At 44.2% G+C, this 20,277-nt stretch overlaps 1 protein-coding gene across 4 annotated transcripts in view; it reads left to right on the top strand.

The window, feature by feature from the left end:
- The window catches only part of slc38a9 (solute carrier family 38 member 9), an 81,802-nt gene that overhangs the window by 4,132 nt on the left and 57,393 nt on the right, over positions 1-20,277 (top strand). For all 4 annotated transcript variants that reach the window (XM_070868907.1, XM_070868924.1, XM_070868899.1 and 1 more), the window contains exons 2-6: positions 8,606-8,786; positions 14,526-14,655; positions 17,199-17,320; positions 18,942-19,005; positions 19,186-19,279. In XM_070868907.1, coding sequence (XP_070725008.1) covers positions 8,689-8,786; positions 14,526-14,655; positions 17,199-17,320; positions 18,942-19,005; positions 19,186-19,279 — 508 coding nt within the window. In that variant the 5' untranslated portion in view covers positions 8,606-8,688. The remainder of the gene's footprint in view (positions 1-8,605; positions 8,787-14,525; positions 14,656-17,198; positions 17,321-18,941; positions 19,006-19,185; positions 19,280-20,277) is intronic.

Below are 20,277 nucleotides of genomic sequence, written 5' to 3'. Positions count from 1 at the left end.
GATTTATCGGCCTTCAATCCCATCAATTTCCCTAACACAATTTCCCGCCACATAAGGATTTCCTTCAGTTCCTCCTTCTCACTAGACCCTCGGTCCCTAATATTTCAGGAAGGTTATATGTGTCTTCCTTCGTGAAGACCGAACCAAAGTATTTGTTCAATTGGTCTGCCATTTTTTTGTTTCCCATTTATAAATTCACCTGAATCCGACTGCAAGGGACCTATGTTTGTCTTCACTAATCTTTTAATCTTCACATATCTTTAGAAGCTTTTGCAGTCAGTTTTTATGTTCCTGGCAAGCTTCTTCTCATACTCTATTTTCCCTCTCTTAATTAAACCCTTTGTCGTCCTCTGCTGAATTCTAAATTTCTCCCCGTCCTCAGGTTTGTTGCTTTTTCTGGCCAATTTATATGCCTCTTCCTTTGATTTAACACAATCCTTAATTTCCCTTGTTAGCCACGGTTGAGCCACCTTCCCTGTTTTTATTTTTACTCCAGACAGGGATGTACAATTGCTGAAGTTCATCCATGTGATCTTTAAATGTTTGCCATTGCCTATCCACCGTCAACCCTTTAAGTATCATTTGCCAGTCTATTCAAGCCAATTCACGCCTCAATCCATCGAAGTTACCTTTCCTTAAGTTCAGGATCCTAGTTTCTGAATTAACTGTGTCACTCTCCATCATAATAAAGAATTCTACCATGTTATGGTCACTCTTCCCCAAGGGGCCTCGCACAACAAGATTGCTAATTAGTCCTTTCTCATTACACCCAGTCTAGGATGGCCAGCTCCCTAGTTGGTTCCTCAACATACTGGCCTAGAAAACCATCCCTAATACACTCCAGGAAATCCTCCTCCACCGTATTGCTACCAGTTTGGTTAGCCCAATCAATATGTAGATTAAAGTCACCCATGATAACTGCTGGACCTTTATTGCACGCATCCCTAATTTCTTGTTTGATGCTGTCCCCGACCTTACTACGACTGTTTGGTGTTCTGTACACAACTCCCACTAGCGTTTTCTGCCGCTTGGTATTCTGTAGCTCCACCCATACCGATTCCACATCATCCAAGCTAATGTCCTTTCTTACTATTGCATTAATTTCCTCTTTGACCAGCAATGCCACCCTGCCTCCTTTTTCCTTTCTGTCTATCCTTCCTAAATGTTGAATCCCCCTGGCTGTTGAGTTCCCAGCCTTGGTCACCCTGGAGCCATGTCTCTGTGATGCCAATTATATCATACCCGTTAACTACTATCTGCGCAGTTAATTTGTCCACCTTATTCCGAATACTCCTCGCATTGAGGCACAGAGCCTTCAGGCTTGTCTTTCTAACACAATTTGCCCTTTTAGAATTTTGCTGTAATGTGGCCCTTTTTTGCTTTTTGCCTTTGTTTCTCTGCCCTCCACTTTTACTTTTCTTCTTTCTATCTGTTGCTTCTGCCCCCATTCTACTTCCCTCTGTCTCCCTGCATAGGTTCCCATCCCCCTGCCATATTAATTTAACTCCTCCCGAACAGCACTAGCAAACACTTCCCCTAGATCATTGGTTCCGGTCCTGCTCAGGCGCAGACCGTCCGGTTTGTACTGGTCCCACCTCCCCCAGAACCGGTTCCAATGTCCCAGGAATTTGAATCCCTCCCTTCTGCACCACTCCTCAAGCCACGTAGTTATCTGAGCTATCCTGCGATTCCTACTCTGACTAGCACGTGGCACTGGTAGCAATCCTGAGATTACTACTTTTGAGGTCCTATTTTTTAATTTAACTCCTAGCTCCCTAAATTCGTCTTGTCGGACCTCATCCCGTTTTTTTACCTATATTGTTGGTACCTATATGCACCACGACAACTGGCTGTTCACCTCCCTTTTCAGAATGCCCTGCAGCCACTCAGAGACATCCTTGACCCTTGCACCAGGGAGGCAACATACCATTCTGAAGTCTCTGTTGCGGCCACAGAAACATCTATCTATTCCCCTTAAAATCGAATCCCCTATCACGATTGCCCTCCTGTGCAGCAGAGCCACCCACAGTGCCATGAACTTGGCTGCTGCTGCCCTCCCCTGATAAGTCATCCCCCTCAACAGTACCCAAAGCGGTGTATCTGTTTTGCAGGGGGATGACCGCAGGGGTCCCCTGCACTACCTTCCTTGCACTGCTCTTCCTGTTGGTCACCCATTCCCTATCTGGCTGTGTACCCTTTACCTGTGGTAAGACCAACTCACTAAACGTGCTATTCACGTCATTCTCAGCATCATGGATGCTCCAGAGTGAAGCCACCCGCAGCTCCAGTGCCGCAATGCGGACAAAATGAGGCAGACAAAAAACAGGAAACTATAAACCAGTTAGCCTAACGTCTGTCATTGGGAAAATGCTGAAGTCCATTATTACGGAAGCAGTAGCGGGACATTTGGAAAAGCATTATTTAGTCAAGCAGAGTCAGCATGGTTTTATGAAAGGGAAATCATGTTTGACAAATTTGCTGGAGTTCTTTTAGGATATAATGAGCAGGATGGATAAGGATGAATCAGTTGATGTGGTGTATTTGGATTTCCAGAAGGCATTCGATAAGGTGCCACATCAGAGGTTACTGCACAAAATAAAAGCTCTTGGGGTTGGGGATAATATATTGGCATGGATAGAGGATTGGCTAACGAACAGAAAACAGAGAGCCAGGATAAATGGGTAATTTTCCGGTTGGCAAACAGTGACTAGTGGGGTGCCGCAGGGTTCGGTGTTGGGTCCTCAACTATTTACAATCTATATTAATGACTTGGATGAAGGGACTGAGTGTAATGTAGCCAAGTTTGTGGATGATACAAAGATGGTTGGGAAAGCAAATTGTGAGGACACAAAAAATCTGCAAAGGGATATCGACAGGCTAAGTGAGTGTCCAACTGTACAGGATATTGGTGAGACCACACCTGGACTACTCCTCCGTTTTGGCTGCCTCCAAAAGTTTTTTGCCATCCTCCGTCTGCTCCATGATGACATTCAAGCCGTGATCCTGACCAATGGATCCATCACAGACCCAATCCACATCCGGACCGGGACCACGCAGGGCTGCATCATCGCGCCAATCCTCTCCTCGATCTTCCTCGCTGCAATGCTCCACCTCACACTCATCAAGCTCACTGCTGGAGTGGAACTAAACTATACAACCAGTGGGACCCTGTTCAACCTTTTGTCGCCTCCAGGCCAGATCCAAGACCATCCCATCCACTCGTCGAGCTACAGTACACGGACGATGTGTCTGTGCACATTGAGGCTGAACTCCAAGTCATCGTCAACATCTTCACTGAGGCATATGAAAGCATGGGCCTTACGCTAACCATCCATAAAACAGGTCCTCCACCAACCTAACCCCACCACACATCACCCACCCACCCCCCCCCCCCCCCCCAGTCATCAAGATCCAAGGCACAGCCCTGGACAACGTAGACCACTTCCCATACCTCGGGAGCCTATTATCAGCAAGGGTAGACATCGACAACGAGATTCAACAGCGCCTCCAGTGCGCCAGCGCAGCTTTCGGCCGCCTGAAGAAGAGTGTTCAAAGATGAGGCCTCAAATCTGGCACCAAGCTTATGGTCTACAGGAGTGTAGTGATTCCCGCCCTTCTGTATGACTCCGACGTGGACCATACACCTCAAATTGCTGGAGAAATACCACCAACGATGTCTCCGCAAGATCCTGCAAATCCACTGGGAGCACAGACGCACCAACGTTAGTGTTCTCGATCAGGCCAACATCCCCAGCATCGAAGCACTGACCACATTGTTCGCATGCGCGACACAAGACTCCCAAAGCAAGCGCTCTACTCGGATCTCCTACACGGCAAGCGAGCCCCAGGTAGGTAGAGGAAACGTTTTAAGGACACCCTCAAAGCCTCCTTGGTAAAATGCAACAACCCAACCGACACCTGGGAGTTCCTGGCCAAAGACCGCCTTAAGTGGAGGAAGAGCATCCGGGAGGGCGCTGAGCACCTAGAGTCTCGTCGCCGAGAGCATGCAGAAAACAAGCGCAGGCAGCGGAAGGAGTGTGCGGAAAACCAGACTCCCCACCCACCCTTCCCTCCGACGGTTGTCTGTCCCAGCTGTGACGGACTGTAATTCCCGTATTGGACTGTTCAGTCACCTGAGAACTCACTTTTGAAGTGGAAGCAAGTCTTCCTCGATTTCGAGGGACTGCCTCTGATGATGATTTCATACAGTTTTGGTCTCCGTATTTAAAGAAGGATATACTTGCATTTGAGGCTGTTCAGAGAAGGTTCACTCGGTTGATTTCAGAGATGAAGGGGTTGACTTGAGGGTAGGTTGGGCCTATGCACATTGGAGTTCAGAATGAGAGGTGATCTTATCGAAACACAAGATAATGTGGGGGCTCGACATTGTGGATGCAGAGAGGATATTACGAGTCGTAGGGGAATCTAAAATTAGGGGACATAGTCATAGAATAAGGGACCGCCCATTTAAAACTGAGATGAGAAATTTCTTCTCATCAGGTTGTAAATCTATGGAATTCTCTGCCCCAGAGAGCTGTGGAGGCTGGGTCATTGAATATATTTAAGGTGGAGATGGACAGATTTTTGAGCGATAAGGGAGTAAAGGGCTATGGGGAGCGGGCGGGGAAGTGGAGCTGAGTCTATGAATGGCGGAGCAAGCTCCAGGGGCCTAATAACCTACTGCTCCTCTTTCTTATCTTATGTTCTTTGTTGGACACTGAAGTGAGTTTCATGCTACACGTCAGAATGACAGCAAAACAGATCTGGAGGTGGTACCAATCCCAGCACTGTTCTCCCACCAGGAAGAAGCCATCGCACAACTACTGCTTCACAGCGCACTTGCTGTCAGTTCCAGTGAGCATGTGATCATACACAGTCCTGACACTGATGTCTTTGTACTGTGCTCTGTGTTCTGTATGGACATTGATGCCAAGCTCAGTTTCGCACAGGAAGAGGAAACCATACACATACAACAGATGTTCATCGCATCTTTGATCACTTTGGGAAAGATGTATGAACTGCTCTCAGGATTTCACTGTTTTTAAGGATGTGATTCAGTGAGTGCTCTGTATGGAATGGGGAATGTGAAATCAGCAAAAGTCTTGATCGTCAGCAAAGATCGACATTTGGGAAGTTGGGGACCTAGTTTGATGTTTCACATTTCCTTTTGAAGAACTGGAGACATACAGTTGCAAACTCTACGGGCAGAGTGGATGCAGAGATGTGAACTCGGCCAGATATCAAATGTTCAAGCCTAGAAGTTATGCAGAGAAGTGCTTGCCACCGAATAAAGATTCATTGTACAAGTATATACAGCACGCCAATTACCAGTCTGCAATTCACAAGCACTGTCTTGAGAACATGCCGGAAATCCCATTTCCAAAGGACCATGGGTGGAAACTTGAAGATGATGTACTTGTACATGTCACAGACTGGATGGCACGTCCTCCAGCACCAGTTAGTGTAATGGAGCTTCCACATTGTTCATGCAAAAAGACCCAGTGTGCACACAGTGTGCTCTTTTCTTCTCAATAAGCTACCTCGCACCGACATCTGCTAGTGTGTAGGTTGAGAATCATCTTTGCCCAAGACTTCTAGGGCTGAGGAAACAGCTACTCTTGATTCTGATGATTCATAGATATGCATTCCTTTTCAGCCTCTAACTTTTTTTTCAGATCACTTTTTTTTCAGTACTTCTACGATTTAAAAAAAAAATGAATACTATTACTTTTATTATTGTAATTATTGAGTGAGAATAAATGGTTGCTATGGTAGATTTCTTTCTTAGCAACGGATATGAAAACAACACGAGATTTATGTATAACTGCACCATATGATGCATCCAGGCCTCGGATGTCCTTGGTGATGCAACTTTTTACCAATTCTGAGACTATTCATATTTAGCAGTAGCACCGATATGTCACCGTTGCTAGGGAAAAGCAAGTCCATAGCAACCATTTTTATGATTTTCTTTGTTTTTGGCCATTTCTCGAACACTCAATTTTCAGACTTGCAAACATTTGGTTTTTGCTTCAGATACATATTTAGCATGGTTCTAGGTCTTTCTCACACGGGGACTACGGAACTAAAAATCTAGGCAAGAAAACCGGCTTTGGCCCACGGTCTAATTCCCTCCCTTCATAAACTCCAACTTATCCAAAACTCTGCCTGTGTCCCTTTGCCCATTAACCAATGTCATCTCTGCTCATTAGTGCCTACCTATACATCAATGTATTACATTTAAAATCCTTGCCTTTGTCTCTAAATCTTCTATGGTCTTGTTAAACTACTTCTACCAGTTCTTCCAGGCGAATGTTCCGTGCCACTAATTCTGGTGTTCTACCCATTTACATCAGTCTTGCTGTCAGGGGCTCTCCCTGGATATCATATCTTTTCACTCTGAAAAATCTCTTCTTTTTTTTTAAATCCAAGCTTTCCAACACATCCCCTCTCTTTGTGGCTGAACATTTATTTCCAGTGCCCATCTGTGAAGTGTCTTGGATGTTTTCTCTATTAAAGGTGCTATAAAAGTTAACAAAATAATTTTTAGGCATGAGGAAGGCCATTAAACCCAGCAAGCCTGTCTCTCTTTTTTTGATTCCCACCTCTTTTGTTCTGACCAAGTGCTTTGACGACCACCCCTCTCCAGAAATTTGTCTGGTTACCTCTTGAATGCATTAAGAATTTTCTTATTAAAAATATTGAAGATAGGATAGTACAGCACACAAGGCAGCCATTCAGCGCATTAAATCGGCTCCAGTTCTTGTGAGCAGTCCATCATGTGCTTTTACAGCCAGAGGAGTGCCCTTTATTTAGATTGAATTTTGAAACCAGATTCTTGTGGGGAACTAAGGCTGCATGCTCTACTTGACCGCAGGCTTACCTGGTTATCTTGATGACGCCTAGTTCAGTAATGATCACATGCTGCATCAGTTACTGTACCTTGCTCCTGTTGATTTGCAGTAATGCAGAATTAACCATTGAAGGGATTAGTTTTTTAAAAAAAAAAGAAATTTGAGTCACACTGTCAATCTTTTAGACGTGTGCAGAATTGCTGATTTTAAGCCACTTCAGTTCCAGATTTAGGTGCTAATAATTACATTTTGATTAAAGTGAGTTATGCTGTGCAAACAATGTGAATGGATGTAATTCCTTTTTTTAGATTAGACTAAACTCTGGTACTTGATACTGGTTACAAAATTAGTTAACAGGATAAGATCCTGTATTGCAATACATACAAGTCTTACTGATGCTGTTGCAGTTGAGACCAATTGTGACTTGAATTACGTATTGTCTTCATGTGGTGCTGATGCCTGTGTTGGACAAAGCATTGGCACTAGGATTCCTACTAACCCCCAAATCAGTTCATGATCAACCTCTTATGAAAGAACCTCGTACTTCCTAGTGAAGAAAGGAGCTTAACTACTGTTGATTTTGATTGCACAGAAGGTATAGTGAATATGTTTATGCTAGGGCCTTTGTCCTTACTGGATTGTCCTCTGTTTTCAAAGTAGAAAATGGCAGCTGATGCAATTGAAACTGTTGATTGAAATGGCCAGAGCTCCTCCTGGTTGTCATTTACTAAAGTTGGAGGGGGTGGTTTTCTGAATGTGGAATTCAATCATGCAAACTTTGGACACAACTTTTGAGGGGTGGTGGAGGAAAGGAAGCTAATAGAATGTTGAAATTTACAGCCAGACTAGAATATGCACTGATCAGACTACATTTAAAATACCATATTTAATTTTGGTCAAGGTGCTGTTTATATTTTTAAAATACACTTACACTTGACCTGAGTGCAGCTTTTCTCTGTACCCTTTCTAATACAACAACAGCTTGCATTTTTATATCAGTCCTTTAATGAAACCTCCCAAGGCACTTCATAGGTGCATGATTGCACAAAAATTGACACTGAGCCAAAGAAGGAGAAATTAGAATAGATGACGAAAAGCTTGGTTTTGAGAAGTGGGGAGGGAATTCCAGAGCTTCGGGCCTCGGCAACTAAAGGTATGGGTGCCAGTGGTGGGGCGAAGGAAGTCTCGAAGTCAGAGATGGAGAAATGTTGAGTTCTTGGATGGTTGTACGAGGTTATGGAGCTGTGGCGGACTTTGAACACGAGGTTGAGAATTTTAAAATTTAGGACTGCGTCAGACCGTGTTGCACAGGGGTGATGAGCGAATGGAACTTGGCGTGTGTTGGTGTAGTGGGATTGGGGGTGAAATTTGTCAAGAAAATGTACAAAAACGTTGGCTTCAGATGAAGCTATGTTCAGCAGGTATCTCATTAAACTATAAAATCTTTAAAAGAAACAGTAGTACAGGAAGACAAATTAATGCAAACTGAATTGTAGAATATATTGCAGTAATCCTCCTTTTTTAATGTTTTTGGAATAGTCTACCAATCAAGGTAATAGTGGTAAAAACTTTATTGTGTTTACTCAAAATACAATTGTTGCCATGTTGGGAGATTTGATATGCCGGAGGTGAGATCTTATATTTTTTTCATTCCTAACTTGCTTCCTATGTGCTTCTGTATTTGTTTGCCATTATGGTAACAGTTACTTTAAATGTCTTTTTATTCGCTATTTATGTATGTGTCTGTTTAGATGGTCTAGGGCTCCAGATAGATCCAAGAACAGCAGCCAATGAAAACATTGCAACTGAGCCTCCGATCTAATTAGACTGAAATATGGCAGATGACATCCAGCCTTTATTGACTCCTGTGGTTGAAAATAAATTGCCAGATCTTAAGCACACCAGGGGCAAGCCAGAATCAAATTCAAGAAGGTAAGGTTTAAGAAACAATGTTCATCATTAGCTGAGTGACCGGTTCTTAAATATTTCACTTGAACAAAGCAAATCCGTAGTGCACAAATGCATATTTTTTTGAATAAACTACAAATGTTGGGATTGGGCGTGTTTGATTTCTTCAAAATATATAACTAAAATTTACGGCTGGCCAGTAAAATATATTGGCCCTGAAATTCCGGCCCCCCCCCCCCCCCCCCCCGGGTCCATACGGAGTTTCTACGGACCCGGGGAAGGCATTGGAAAAAATGGTTTTCAGTACACAATATGCATGCGCTGAAAACCGGCTTTTCCGATCTATCAAGCTGGAGCTTGACAGATCTCACGCATATTGGGAGCGAGGACATTTGCAAGGGCAGGATTGCGGTATTTACCCATATCTTGGCCAGTAAATGTCCTCTTGATTCTTGCGCCTGATAAAAGCAGGCGCATAGCCTACTTTTACAGGCTTAAGAGTTTAAAAACATACAAAGGTATAATTAAATTAAATTTTAAAAAACACGTATTTTTAAAAACCCTGCCTACTACGTTACATTTATTTTTAACCATAATTTTAAAAACTTTAAAACCTCAAAAAAAAATTCTCATTTATTAAATACAATTTCAATTAATTTTAATTGTGAGGTGTGTGTTTTTTATTGCATGTGTTTAGTGTCTTTTTTTTTCTCATTAATAGCAATGAAAACTCGTAGATACGGAGTGCTCATTGCTTTAATGAGAAAGCTGTAGAATACAGTACCTGATTGGCTGAGCAGTCATGACTGCACCTTCTGCGGTACCTGGAGGATGGGAGCGCGCTTCGCAGGGCGGGGAAGAGAAGGCCTCTCCAACGGAATCTCAGGCTCCTCCTGGACCACCAGCTCTGAGACAATTGCCTCAGGAAGCCTCCGACTGCAATTTCAGGGCTACTATTTCTATATGTATACATAATATTTTCATGGGAGTTAGTCGTCGGAGGCAGAGTGGGGAGATCAAGGAGGCCTACAAGAGGCCGAGCGTCGGAGAGGCCTACCAGTGCAGCTGCAGCAGGGTGAGCAGGCAAAAAAGTAGTAGAAAGAAATCGACAGGTGACGTCACAGCCAAGGGAGTAAGTGATTGGCTGGTGATTGGTAAGTAGTTTTTCTTTTTCTTTTCTTTATCGGTAAGTAACCCTTTAGCATTGTTGTTGCCAAATTAAGTTTATCTAAGGGTTAAGTCATGGCAGCAGAGCTCGGACACGTGTTATGCTCCTCCTGTACTCTGTGGGAACTCGGACTCTTCCGGTGTCCCTGACGACTACGTATGCGGGAAGTGCATCCGCCTGCAGCTCCTGACTGTCCGCATTGCGGCACTGGAGCTGCGGGTGGATTTACTCTGGAGCATCTACGATGCTGAGAATGACGTGAATAGCACGTTTAGTGAGTTGGTCTTACCGCAGGTAAAGGGTACACAGCTAGATAGGGAATGGGTGACCAACAGAAAGAGCAGTGCAAGGAAGGTAGTGCAGGGGTCCCCTGCGGTCATTCCCCTGCAAAACAGATAGACCGCTTTGGGTACTGTTGGGGGCGGGGGGGGGGGGGGGATGACTCATCAGGGGAGGTTAGCGGCAGCCAAGTTCCCGGGGTGGCTCTGCTGCACAGGAGGGCAGGAAAAAGAGTGGGAGAGCTATAGTGATAGGGAATTCGATTGTAAGGGGAATAGATAGACGTTTCTGCGGCCGCAACCGAGACTCCAGGATGATATGTTGCCTCCCTGGTGCAAGGGTCAAGGATGTCTCGGAGCGGGTACATGGCATTCTGAAAAGGGAGGGTGAACAGCCAGTTAGCATGGTGCATATAGATACCAATGATATCGGTTTAAAAAAAACGGGATGAGGTCCTACAAGACGAATTTAGGGAGCTAGGAGCTAAATTTAAAAATAGGACCTCAAAAGTAGTAATCTCAGGATTGCTACCAGTGCCACGTGCTAGTCAGAGTAGGAATCGCAGGATAGCTCAGATGAATACGTGGCTTGAGGAGTGGTGCAGAAGGGAGGGATTCAAATTCCTGAGGCATTGGAACCGGTTCTGGGGGAGGTGGGACCAGTACAAACTGGATGGTCTGCACCTGGGCAGGACCGGAACCAATGTCCTAGGGAGAGTGTTTGCTAGTGCTGTTCGGGAGGAGTTAAACTAATATGGCGGGAGATGGGAACCTATGCAGGGAGTCAGAGGGAAGTAGAATGGGGGCAGAAGCAAAAGATAGAAAGAAGAAAAGTAAAAGTGGAGGGCAGAGAAACCGAAGGCAAAAAGGGGCCACATTACAGCAAAATTCTAAATGAGCAAAGTGTTAGAAAGACAAGCCTGAAGGCTCTATGCTTCAATGCGAGGAGTATTCGGAATAAGGTGGACGAATTAACTGCGCAGATAGCAGTTAACTGGTATGATGTAATTGGCATCACGGAGACATGGCTCCAGGGTGACCAAGGTTGGGAACTCAACATCCAGGGATATTCAACATTTAGGAAGGAAAGACAGAAAGGAAAAGGAGGTGGGGTGGCATTGCTGGTGAAAGAGGAAATTAATGCAATAGTAAGAAAGGACATTAGCTTGGATGATGTGGAATCGGTATGGGTGGAGCTAAGGAATGCCAAGGGGCAGAAAACGCTAGTGGGAGTTGTGTACAGACCACCAAACAGTCGTAGTAAAGTTGGGGACAGCATCAAACAAAAAATTAGCGATGCATGCAATAAAGGTCCAGCAGTTATCATGGGTGACTTTAATCTACATATTGATTGGGCTAATCAAAGTGGTAGCAATGCGGTGGAGGAGGATTTCCTGGAGTGTATTAGGGACGGTTTTCTGGACCAATATGTCGAGGAACCAACTCTGGAGCTGGCCATCCGAGACTGGGTGATGTGTAATGAGAAAGGGCTAATTATTGTGCGAGGCCCCTTGGGGAAAAGTGACCATAACATGATAGAATTCTTTATTAAGATGGAGAGTGACGCAGTTAATTCAGAAACTAGAGTCCTGAACTTGAGGAAAGGTAACTTTGATGGTTTGAGATGTGAATTGGCAAAGGGTTGACAGTGGCTAGGCAATAGCAAACATTTAAAGATCACATGGATGAACTTCAGCAATTGTACATCCCTGTCTGGAGTAAAAATAAAACTGAAGGCGGCTCAACCATGACTAACAAGGGAAATTAAGGATTGTGTTAAATGCAAGGAAGAGGCATACAAATTGGCCAGAAAAAGCAGCAAACCTGAGGACTGGGCGAAAGTTCGAATTCAGCAAAGGAGGACAAAGGGTTTAATTAAGAGGGGGGAAATAGAGTATGAGAAGAAGCTTGCCGGGAACATAAAAACTGACTGCAAAAGCGTCTATAGATATGTGAAGAGAAAAAGATTAATGAAGACAAACCTAGGTTCCTTGCAGTCGGATTCAGGTTAATTTATGATGGGGAACAAAAATTGCAGACCAATTGAACTAATACTTTGGTTCTGCCTTCATGAAGGAAGACACAAATAACCTTCCGGAAGTACTGGGGGATCGAGGGTCTAGTGAAAAGGAGGAACTGAAGGATATCCTTATTCGGCGGGAAATTGATAGGATTGAAAGCTGATAAATCCCCGGGGCCTTATAGTCCACATCCCAGAGTACTTAAGGAAGTGGCCCTAGAAATAGTGGATGCATTGGTGATCATTTTCCAACAGTCTATCAACTCTGGATCAGTTCCTATGGACTGGAGGGTAGCTAATGTAACACCACTTTTTTAAAAAGGGAGGGAGAGAGAAAGCGGGTAATTATAGACCAGTTCGCCTGACATCAATAGTGGGGAAAATGTTGGAATCAATTAAGGATGAAATAACACATTTGGAAAGCAGTGACAAGATCGGTCCAAGTCAGCATGGATTTATGAAGGGGAAATCATGCTTGACAAATCTTCTTGAATTTTTTGAGGATGTAACTTGTAGAGTGGACAAGGGAGAACCAGTGGATGTGGTGTATTTGGACTTTCAAAAGGCTTTTGACAAGGTCCCACACAAGAGATTGGTGTGAAAAATCAAAGCGCATGGTATTGGGGGTAATATATTGACGTGGATAGAGAACTGGTTGGCAGGCAGGAAGCAGAGTGTCGGGATAAACGGGTCCTTTTCAGAATGGCAGGCAGTGACTCGTGGAGTGCCGCAGGGCTCAGTGCTGGGACCCCAGCTCTTTACAACATACATCAATGATTTAGATGAAGGAATTGAGTGCAATATCTCCAAGTTTGCAGATGACACTAAACTGGGTGGCGATGTGAGCTGTGAGGGAGACGCTAAGAGACTGCAGCGTGACTTGGACAGGTTAGGTGAGTGGGCAAATGCATGGCAGATGCAATATAATGTGGATAAATGTGAGCTTATCCACTTCGGGGGCAAAAACGCGAAGACAGAATATTATCTGAATGGCGGCAGATTAGGAAAAGGGGAGGTGCAATGAGACCTGGGTGTCATGGTTCATCAGTCATTGAAAGTTGGCAGATTCCTGGGATGGCAGGACTGACCTATGAGGAGAGACTGGATCAACTGGGCCTTTATACATTGGAGTTTAGAAGGCTGAGGGGGGATCTCATAGAAACATATAAGCTTCTGATGGGATGGGACAGGTTCGATGTGGGTAGAATGTTCCCGATGTTGAGCAAGTCCAGAACCAGGGAACACAGTCTTTGGATAAGGGGTAGGCCATTTAGGACTGAGATGAGGAGAAACTTCTTCACGCAGAGTTGTTAACCTGTGGAATTCCCTGCCGCAGAGAGTTGTTGATGCCAGTTCATTGGATATATTCAAGAGGGAGTTCGATATCGAGGAGTATGGAGAGAAAGCAGGAAAGGGGTACTGAGGGAATGATCATCCATGATCTTATTGAATGGTGGTGCAGGCTCGAAGGGCTGAATGGCCTACTCCTGCACCTATTTTCTATGTTTCTATGGTATTTGTAGCTTAAAGAAAACAAATTCTCTTTTCTGCAGTATCCTTATGCAGGTGCTGTCTGGCGCCTCACAAAATGACTCTTATTCACGTGAGCCGTGTTGGTGAGTGTTATAAGATATTCAACTGCAAAAGGCATCGTTGTTGAGAGGATGATCTTATCCTCGCCCAATCATTCCACCTAGTATCAGGAGTAGGAACTTGGGCCACTTTTCTCCTGTCCCTAACATACTTGTCATCCCCCAGTCACTGCCTCAGATGAGATCAGCACAAATTGGGATCAAATGAGCAATTTCTCTGGAAATTTTCTGAGTTAAATCATTTAACTCACCAAAGACCACGGGGCCCTCCTGGCATTCACGGCTTAGCGTCATACCGTTTTAAGGAGACTTTTTCAGGTTGCATTTCATATTGTATTGTGCACTTTAATCTGCAGAGAACAGTTTTGTAAACTAGATGAGATGTACCTTGTAACATTTCCTATTCTAAAGTTTATATGCATTGATTACATTTTTTAAATATATTCTTGGCTGTGGTCGGGCTTTGCTCTCTTGGATAGCAGCCTATACTGACATTGGTTGATCTCTGCTGGGGTGGATATGGAAGTGCTAACGTTGTCCTGGTGTTGGGTGTGTGGGGGGGAAAGGGTTAAGAAAGGAGAGAATCAGTAAAGGTTCCTGTATCTTCCTAAATGTGCCAAGTGTGTGGATGTCTATAAAGTTTTTATTTACAAATAACTATTTCTGTACATTTTAATTGAAATGTGTTTTTTATTTTCTATTTAGACCTTTCTATGTACGACCCAGAAACCTCCATGGAGAAACAGACCAACAAGAGCGGGTGACGGCAGAAGCTTCAGCAATGAACAGTCGTATTCAGTACTACAGCAAGTTGACCACCACACACAAGACCTTGGTAGTGGTGCTTGTTTTTGTTTGTAAAAGCTTAGAATAAAGCTTCCAGATTTCTGTTCTTTGTTCCTTCTCTTCTTTACGAGTCCCCCCCCCCCTCCCCACCACTCTCTCCCCATTTCCTCTGCAGATAATCGTGCCTCAAGTTGCCTCGTCAAGATGGCTCTTTCAAAGAGCTGGCGGAGGCACAGTAGGCTGAATGGCCTCCTTCTGCGCTGTATGATTCTAAGTTCCATGGTGTTGGTTGTGCTTCGCTCATCAAAGTTGAGCTTGGCCCCATCCTTCACACACCTCACAGGAATTACTGGATAATTTAGGAATAGAAACCTTGGCTCCCCTGATGGCTTGATGAGTTATCCAGTTAATGGGTGAGCCATGCAGACCAGTAAGATTGTTGGTTGCTCTGATTTGTTGAGTTTACTGATTTCCGAGGTGGTGGTAGGGACATTGCAATTGGCTCTGTGCTCTTGGATTAGGAAAAGAAAATCAGCCATGGTTCCTCCTGCTGTTTGCGAAGTGTGCAGGATCAGGGTTAGCTGTGATAGCACCTATTCTTCCAACATTTGCTCGGAAGCATGAACGATGGCTACTTAGGTGAGGTTACAGAAGATGACTGGTAAATATGGAGCTGTTGGCTTCAGAGGAGTGTGAGGGAGGATAACATTGGGAAGGAGGAGTGAGCACCTTGTTTGCCCCCACCTCCTCTAGCATGAAATAGAGGCCGTTGTTGCACCCCTCCAGAGCTGTTCTTGCACCACCATTATTGGACTTGCTTTACAGGCTTTAGTCTGCACACAATTAGACAATGCTATTTAACTAAAACAACTAGTATGTCACAAATAATACACCGGATTATAACCTTCCCACAATGCATTGCTTGGAATGGAGACCACTGCTCAAGCTATCTAGTTGGACAAGCTTAACCTTTTTAACGATATCATTCCCTCTTTAAATAGAACTTTACAAATTAATATGTTGTGCTGCAGATAGTTTATTAATTTATAATCAGTTGGCTTACATAACCAAGTAATATCTATCCTCTTTTAAGAAGGTACATAATGTGTAGTTGGGGCAGAGGACTGGAAGGGAAGACTCTGTTACCGAGGGCTAGATATTTTGGTATTTTTCCAGACATTTGGCTAATATCTCTGGTGTTTTTGCACATGTTCACAAAATGGGTTAATGACCAGCTGTGCCACAATTGAGTTAGAGATTTTGATGCTAACCGGGGAGAACTGTGCAAGCTGGTCCAGTGAAACCAGTCATGACTTGTATAAACTTTGTGGTTGGAGGTGAAGGTCGGACCAGAGGGTGTGCAGCAGTATGGTCACAGCTTTTTCAGCTGTTGTCTGAGTATGCTGTGTTGCGTTTGTGGTATTTGTGCAGGGTGCAATGTTTTCAGTCTTTGAGCTGCCCCTCTCATTTTTGTTGCAAGTGAAGGTTGTGATGGTTGCCCACAATACAAATGTTAACTATCTGGCAGGAAGCGAAGCCATTGTAGGTCAATCTCTGGCTACGATTAGATAGATAAGAATGGAACCAGGCAAGTGCAGTTCCACCCAGCTGGACGATGGTGGAGAGGTGTTGAAGGATAGAGTGGTCAACCATGTCAAAGACTGCAGACAAGTCAAGAAGGATGAGGAGGGATAGTTTGCCTTTGCCACAGACCTAAAGGATGTAATTTGTGACTTTGATGAAAGCCATTTCAGTATTGGGGCAGGAGCGGAAACTGGATTGGAGGGATTCAAACGTGAAATTGCGGGAAAGATGAGTACGGATTTGGGAGGCAACAGCACATTCAAGGACTTTGGAGAAGAAAGGGAGGTTGGAGATAGGGCGGTAGTTTGCAAGGTCAGAGGGATCGAGGGTTGTCTTTTTTTGAGGAAAGGGGTGATGACGGCAGGTTTAAGGGGGATCGTACCTGAGGAGAGAGAACCGTTCAATGTCAGCTAACGTGGGAGCCAGAAAAGGAAGTTGCGAGGTCAACAATTTGGTGGGAATAGGGTCAAGGAAGTGGGTCTCATGGACAAGGTGAGCTTGGAAAGGTCATGAGGGGAGATCGGAGAGAAACTGGAGAAAGATGAGAGGTCAGGGCTAGGGCAGGGGCTTCCTTCAAGGAAATTTAGCTCGGTGGGATAGGGAAGGGAAAGGAAATGGGCAGAGGCGGCCGAACGGATGGTCTCAATCTTCAAAACAAAAATCCATGAGCTCCTCGTAGAGATGGGAACGGACTAGACCATGGAACGATTTGAACACCAGGATCAAAAAATAAAATGAGGCATTCGGGGAGCAGGAGTTAATGCAGGTATGATAGATAAGAGGGACTTGGTGTGGGAGAGGAGTTTTGGATGGGTTGATAAGAGGGTAACATGTTGGCCTGTCATGAGCGCATTAGATTACAAAGTCGATAGGAGCATGGGAGGGGATGTTCGGGCAGTACATTGAGTACAGAGAATATGCCATGTTGATTTGTGACTGAGATTGTTATGAGAGTTTTTAAACATGCCCTTTGTCTATAAATTGCTAAGATCCATTGATATTTTACAGGTGCCACCTGATCACGTAATTCCCGCTGAAGAGGAAATTTATGTTTACAGTCCTCTAGGAAGTGCTCTCCAATTTGAAAGTAGCATTGATGGCTTTGGAAAGAATCCCAGCTTAATCACTATGCAAGTATAAATTTAAATTCTTCTATAATCTCCACTGTGGAATTGCTATTGTTCAACACATTTTTTGACTAAGTCGGACCAGAATTGCTGTCTTAATCTGCAAGCACATTTTTGAAGATAGAAAACATAGAAATCTACAGCGCAGAGGAGGCCATTTCGGCCCATCATGTCTGTGCCGGCCGACAAAAAGCCACACGGCCCTTGATCAGCCGCCCTGAAGATTACATATAAACCAATGAACAATGGCGGAAAGGTAAAGAGCATACTGCGACACCCCTTGCACTGAAACATTCTACACTCCACCCCAACTGGAGCCATGTGATCTTCTGGGAGAGGCAAAAACCAGATTTAAAACCCAGGCCAATTGGGGGGGAAAAAATCTGGGAAAATTCCTCTCCGATCCATCCAGGAGATCACCCTGGCTGTATTCGATTCGCTGCAGTACTTGCCATCTCATATCTGCACCAACCAACCAGAGGTTATCCAGTCTAATCCCACTTACCATCATCATAGGCAGTCCCTTGGAATTGAGGAAGACTTGCTTCCACTCTTAAAATGAGTTCTTAGGTGGCTGAACAGTCCAATACGAGAACTATAGTCCCTGTCACAGGTGGGACAGATAGTTGCTGAGTGTAAGGGAGGGTGGGACTGGTTTACCGGATGCTCTTTCCGCTGCCTGCGCTTGATTTCTTGCTCTCGGCGATGAGACTCGAGGTGCTCAGCGCCCTCCCGGTTGTACCTCCTCACTTCGGGCGGTCTTTGGCCAGGGACTCCCAGGTGTCAGTGGGGATGTTGCACTTTATCAGGGAGGCTTTGAGGGTGTCCTTGTAATGTTTCCTCTGCCCACCTTTGGCTTGTTTATCATGACTGAGTTCCGAGTAGAGCGCTTGCTTTGGGAGTCTCGTGTCTAGCATGCCAGACATGTGGCCTGCCCAGCGGAGCTGATCAAGTGTGGTCAGTGCTTCAATGCTGGGGATGTTGGCCTGGTCGAGGACGCTAATGTTGGTGCGTCTGTTCTCCCAGGGGATTTGCAGGATCTTGCAACTACATCGTTGGTATTTCTACTGTACATGGTCTGGAGGTACCAGCTCTAGGTCCATAACCCTGCAGGTTACGGCACTTCAAGTGCCCATCCAAGCACCTTTTTTAAATGCGAGGGTTTCTGCATTCATCATCCTTCCAGATCCCCACAACCCTCTGTGAAGAAGCCGCCCCTCAACTCCCCTCTGAACCTTCCACCAACTACCTTAAAACTATGCTCCCTCATAATTGACCCCTCCACCAAGGGAAATAGGCCCTTGCTATCCACTATATCCAGACCCCTCAAAATTTTGTACACCTCAATGAGGTCTCCTCTCTGCCTCCTCTGTTCCAATGAGAACAAACCCAGCCTATCCAATCTGTCCTTATAGCTAAAATTCTCCATTCCAGGCAGCACTATCATTATTCGCTGACAGACAAAGGATTACGTGATGCAATACTTTTGAAGCCATTTTATGTGTGTGGATTTGTTAGGATTAGCACGCAATGGTTTAATTCAGCTAATCCAATTTTGAAGGGAAAAAATATAATGGCTTCTGGGTGCATGATCCTGATGATACTGAATCTTATTTCTTTCCAGATTTTCTATTTGGAACACCATGATGGGTACATCCATATTGAGCCTTCCATGGGCATTAAAGGAGGTGAGAAGTTTCTTATGCAATTCCATGTTTTTTTGCCAATATGTTTATAGTATTGTATCAATGACTTGTCGATTGTATTTTTTCCTGCATTCAATTAAAACATTATAACTTCATAAGCCTGTGTATTGAAGCAAAGGCTCCTTTTTTAAAAACTGAAACCTTTTTCCCTTTACCAATTAGGCAGGATTTACTTTAGGGATTATCTTGCTCATTTTAATGAGCATGCTGATGCTGTACTGTTGTTACCGAGTGCTGAAATCTCGACCAACAATAGGTGCGTATTTTTATTATTTTGCAATAAACTTGTGCTATTTAATGTAGTAGAAGCAAATAATTGCAATGAGATGCAGGGAGCATATCTTGTAAGTAACTGTAATTTGTAGTAGGGTTAATGTAATGCACTTGTTATATAGTGGTGACTTGTATATTGTGTAATCATTACCATGTTTAATTTGTAAAGTTGTAGAGTATGTAAGAAAACCACCCCAAACCATCTCATAATTACAAGTTTTTCAATTAAAATGTTTTTTTGGGGAAAAAAAGATTGAAAGATACTTGAGGGGGAATAATTAAACAGTACTAATGGTAATGCTAGTGCTGTTGGGGAGGAGGAGTTAAATTAATATGGCAGGGGGATGGGAACCAATGCAGGGAGACAGAGGGAAACAAAATGGAGACAGAAGCAAAAGACAGAAAGGAGATGAGTAAAAATGGAGGGCAGAGAAACCCAAGGCAAAAAACAAAAAGGGCCAATGTACAGCAAAATTCTTAAGGGTCAAATTGTAATAAAAAGGCAAGCCTGAAAGCTCGGTGCCTCAATGCGAGGAGTATTCAGAACCCAGGAGAGGGCACTGAGCTAGTTAGAGTGGGTGAGAGCTCAGATGAACAGGACCCCAAGAAAGAATGCAAAAGGCAGGAGGCAACAGAGCAGAGTAGCACTGGAGTAAGTGTAATCCACAAGGTGATGGGAAGGGACAATATGTATGAATATAAAGGGGCTGCAGGAGGGGTCAAAACTAAAAATCATGGTTTTAAAAACTAGTATTAAAACACTCTACCTAAACGCACGCAACATTCGAAATAAAGTAAATGAGTTGACGGCACAGATCATTACAAATGGGTATGATTTGGTGGCCATTACAGAAACGTGGTTGCAGGGTGGACAAGATTGGGAATTAAACATACAGGGGTATCTGACAATTCGGAAAGATCGACACGAAGGGAAAGGAGGTGGGGTAGCTCTGTTAATAAAGGATGATATCAGGGCAGTTG

Source organism: Pristiophorus japonicus, chromosome 2 (assembly GCF_044704955.1).
Source record: "Pristiophorus japonicus isolate sPriJap1 chromosome 2, sPriJap1.hap1, whole genome shotgun sequence".
Taxonomy (NCBI): Eukaryota; Metazoa; Chordata; class Chondrichthyes; family Pristiophoridae; genus Pristiophorus; species Pristiophorus japonicus.
The sequence above is the reverse complement of the archived record's forward strand: the minus strand, read 5'-3'. Positions and strand labels throughout refer to the sequence as shown.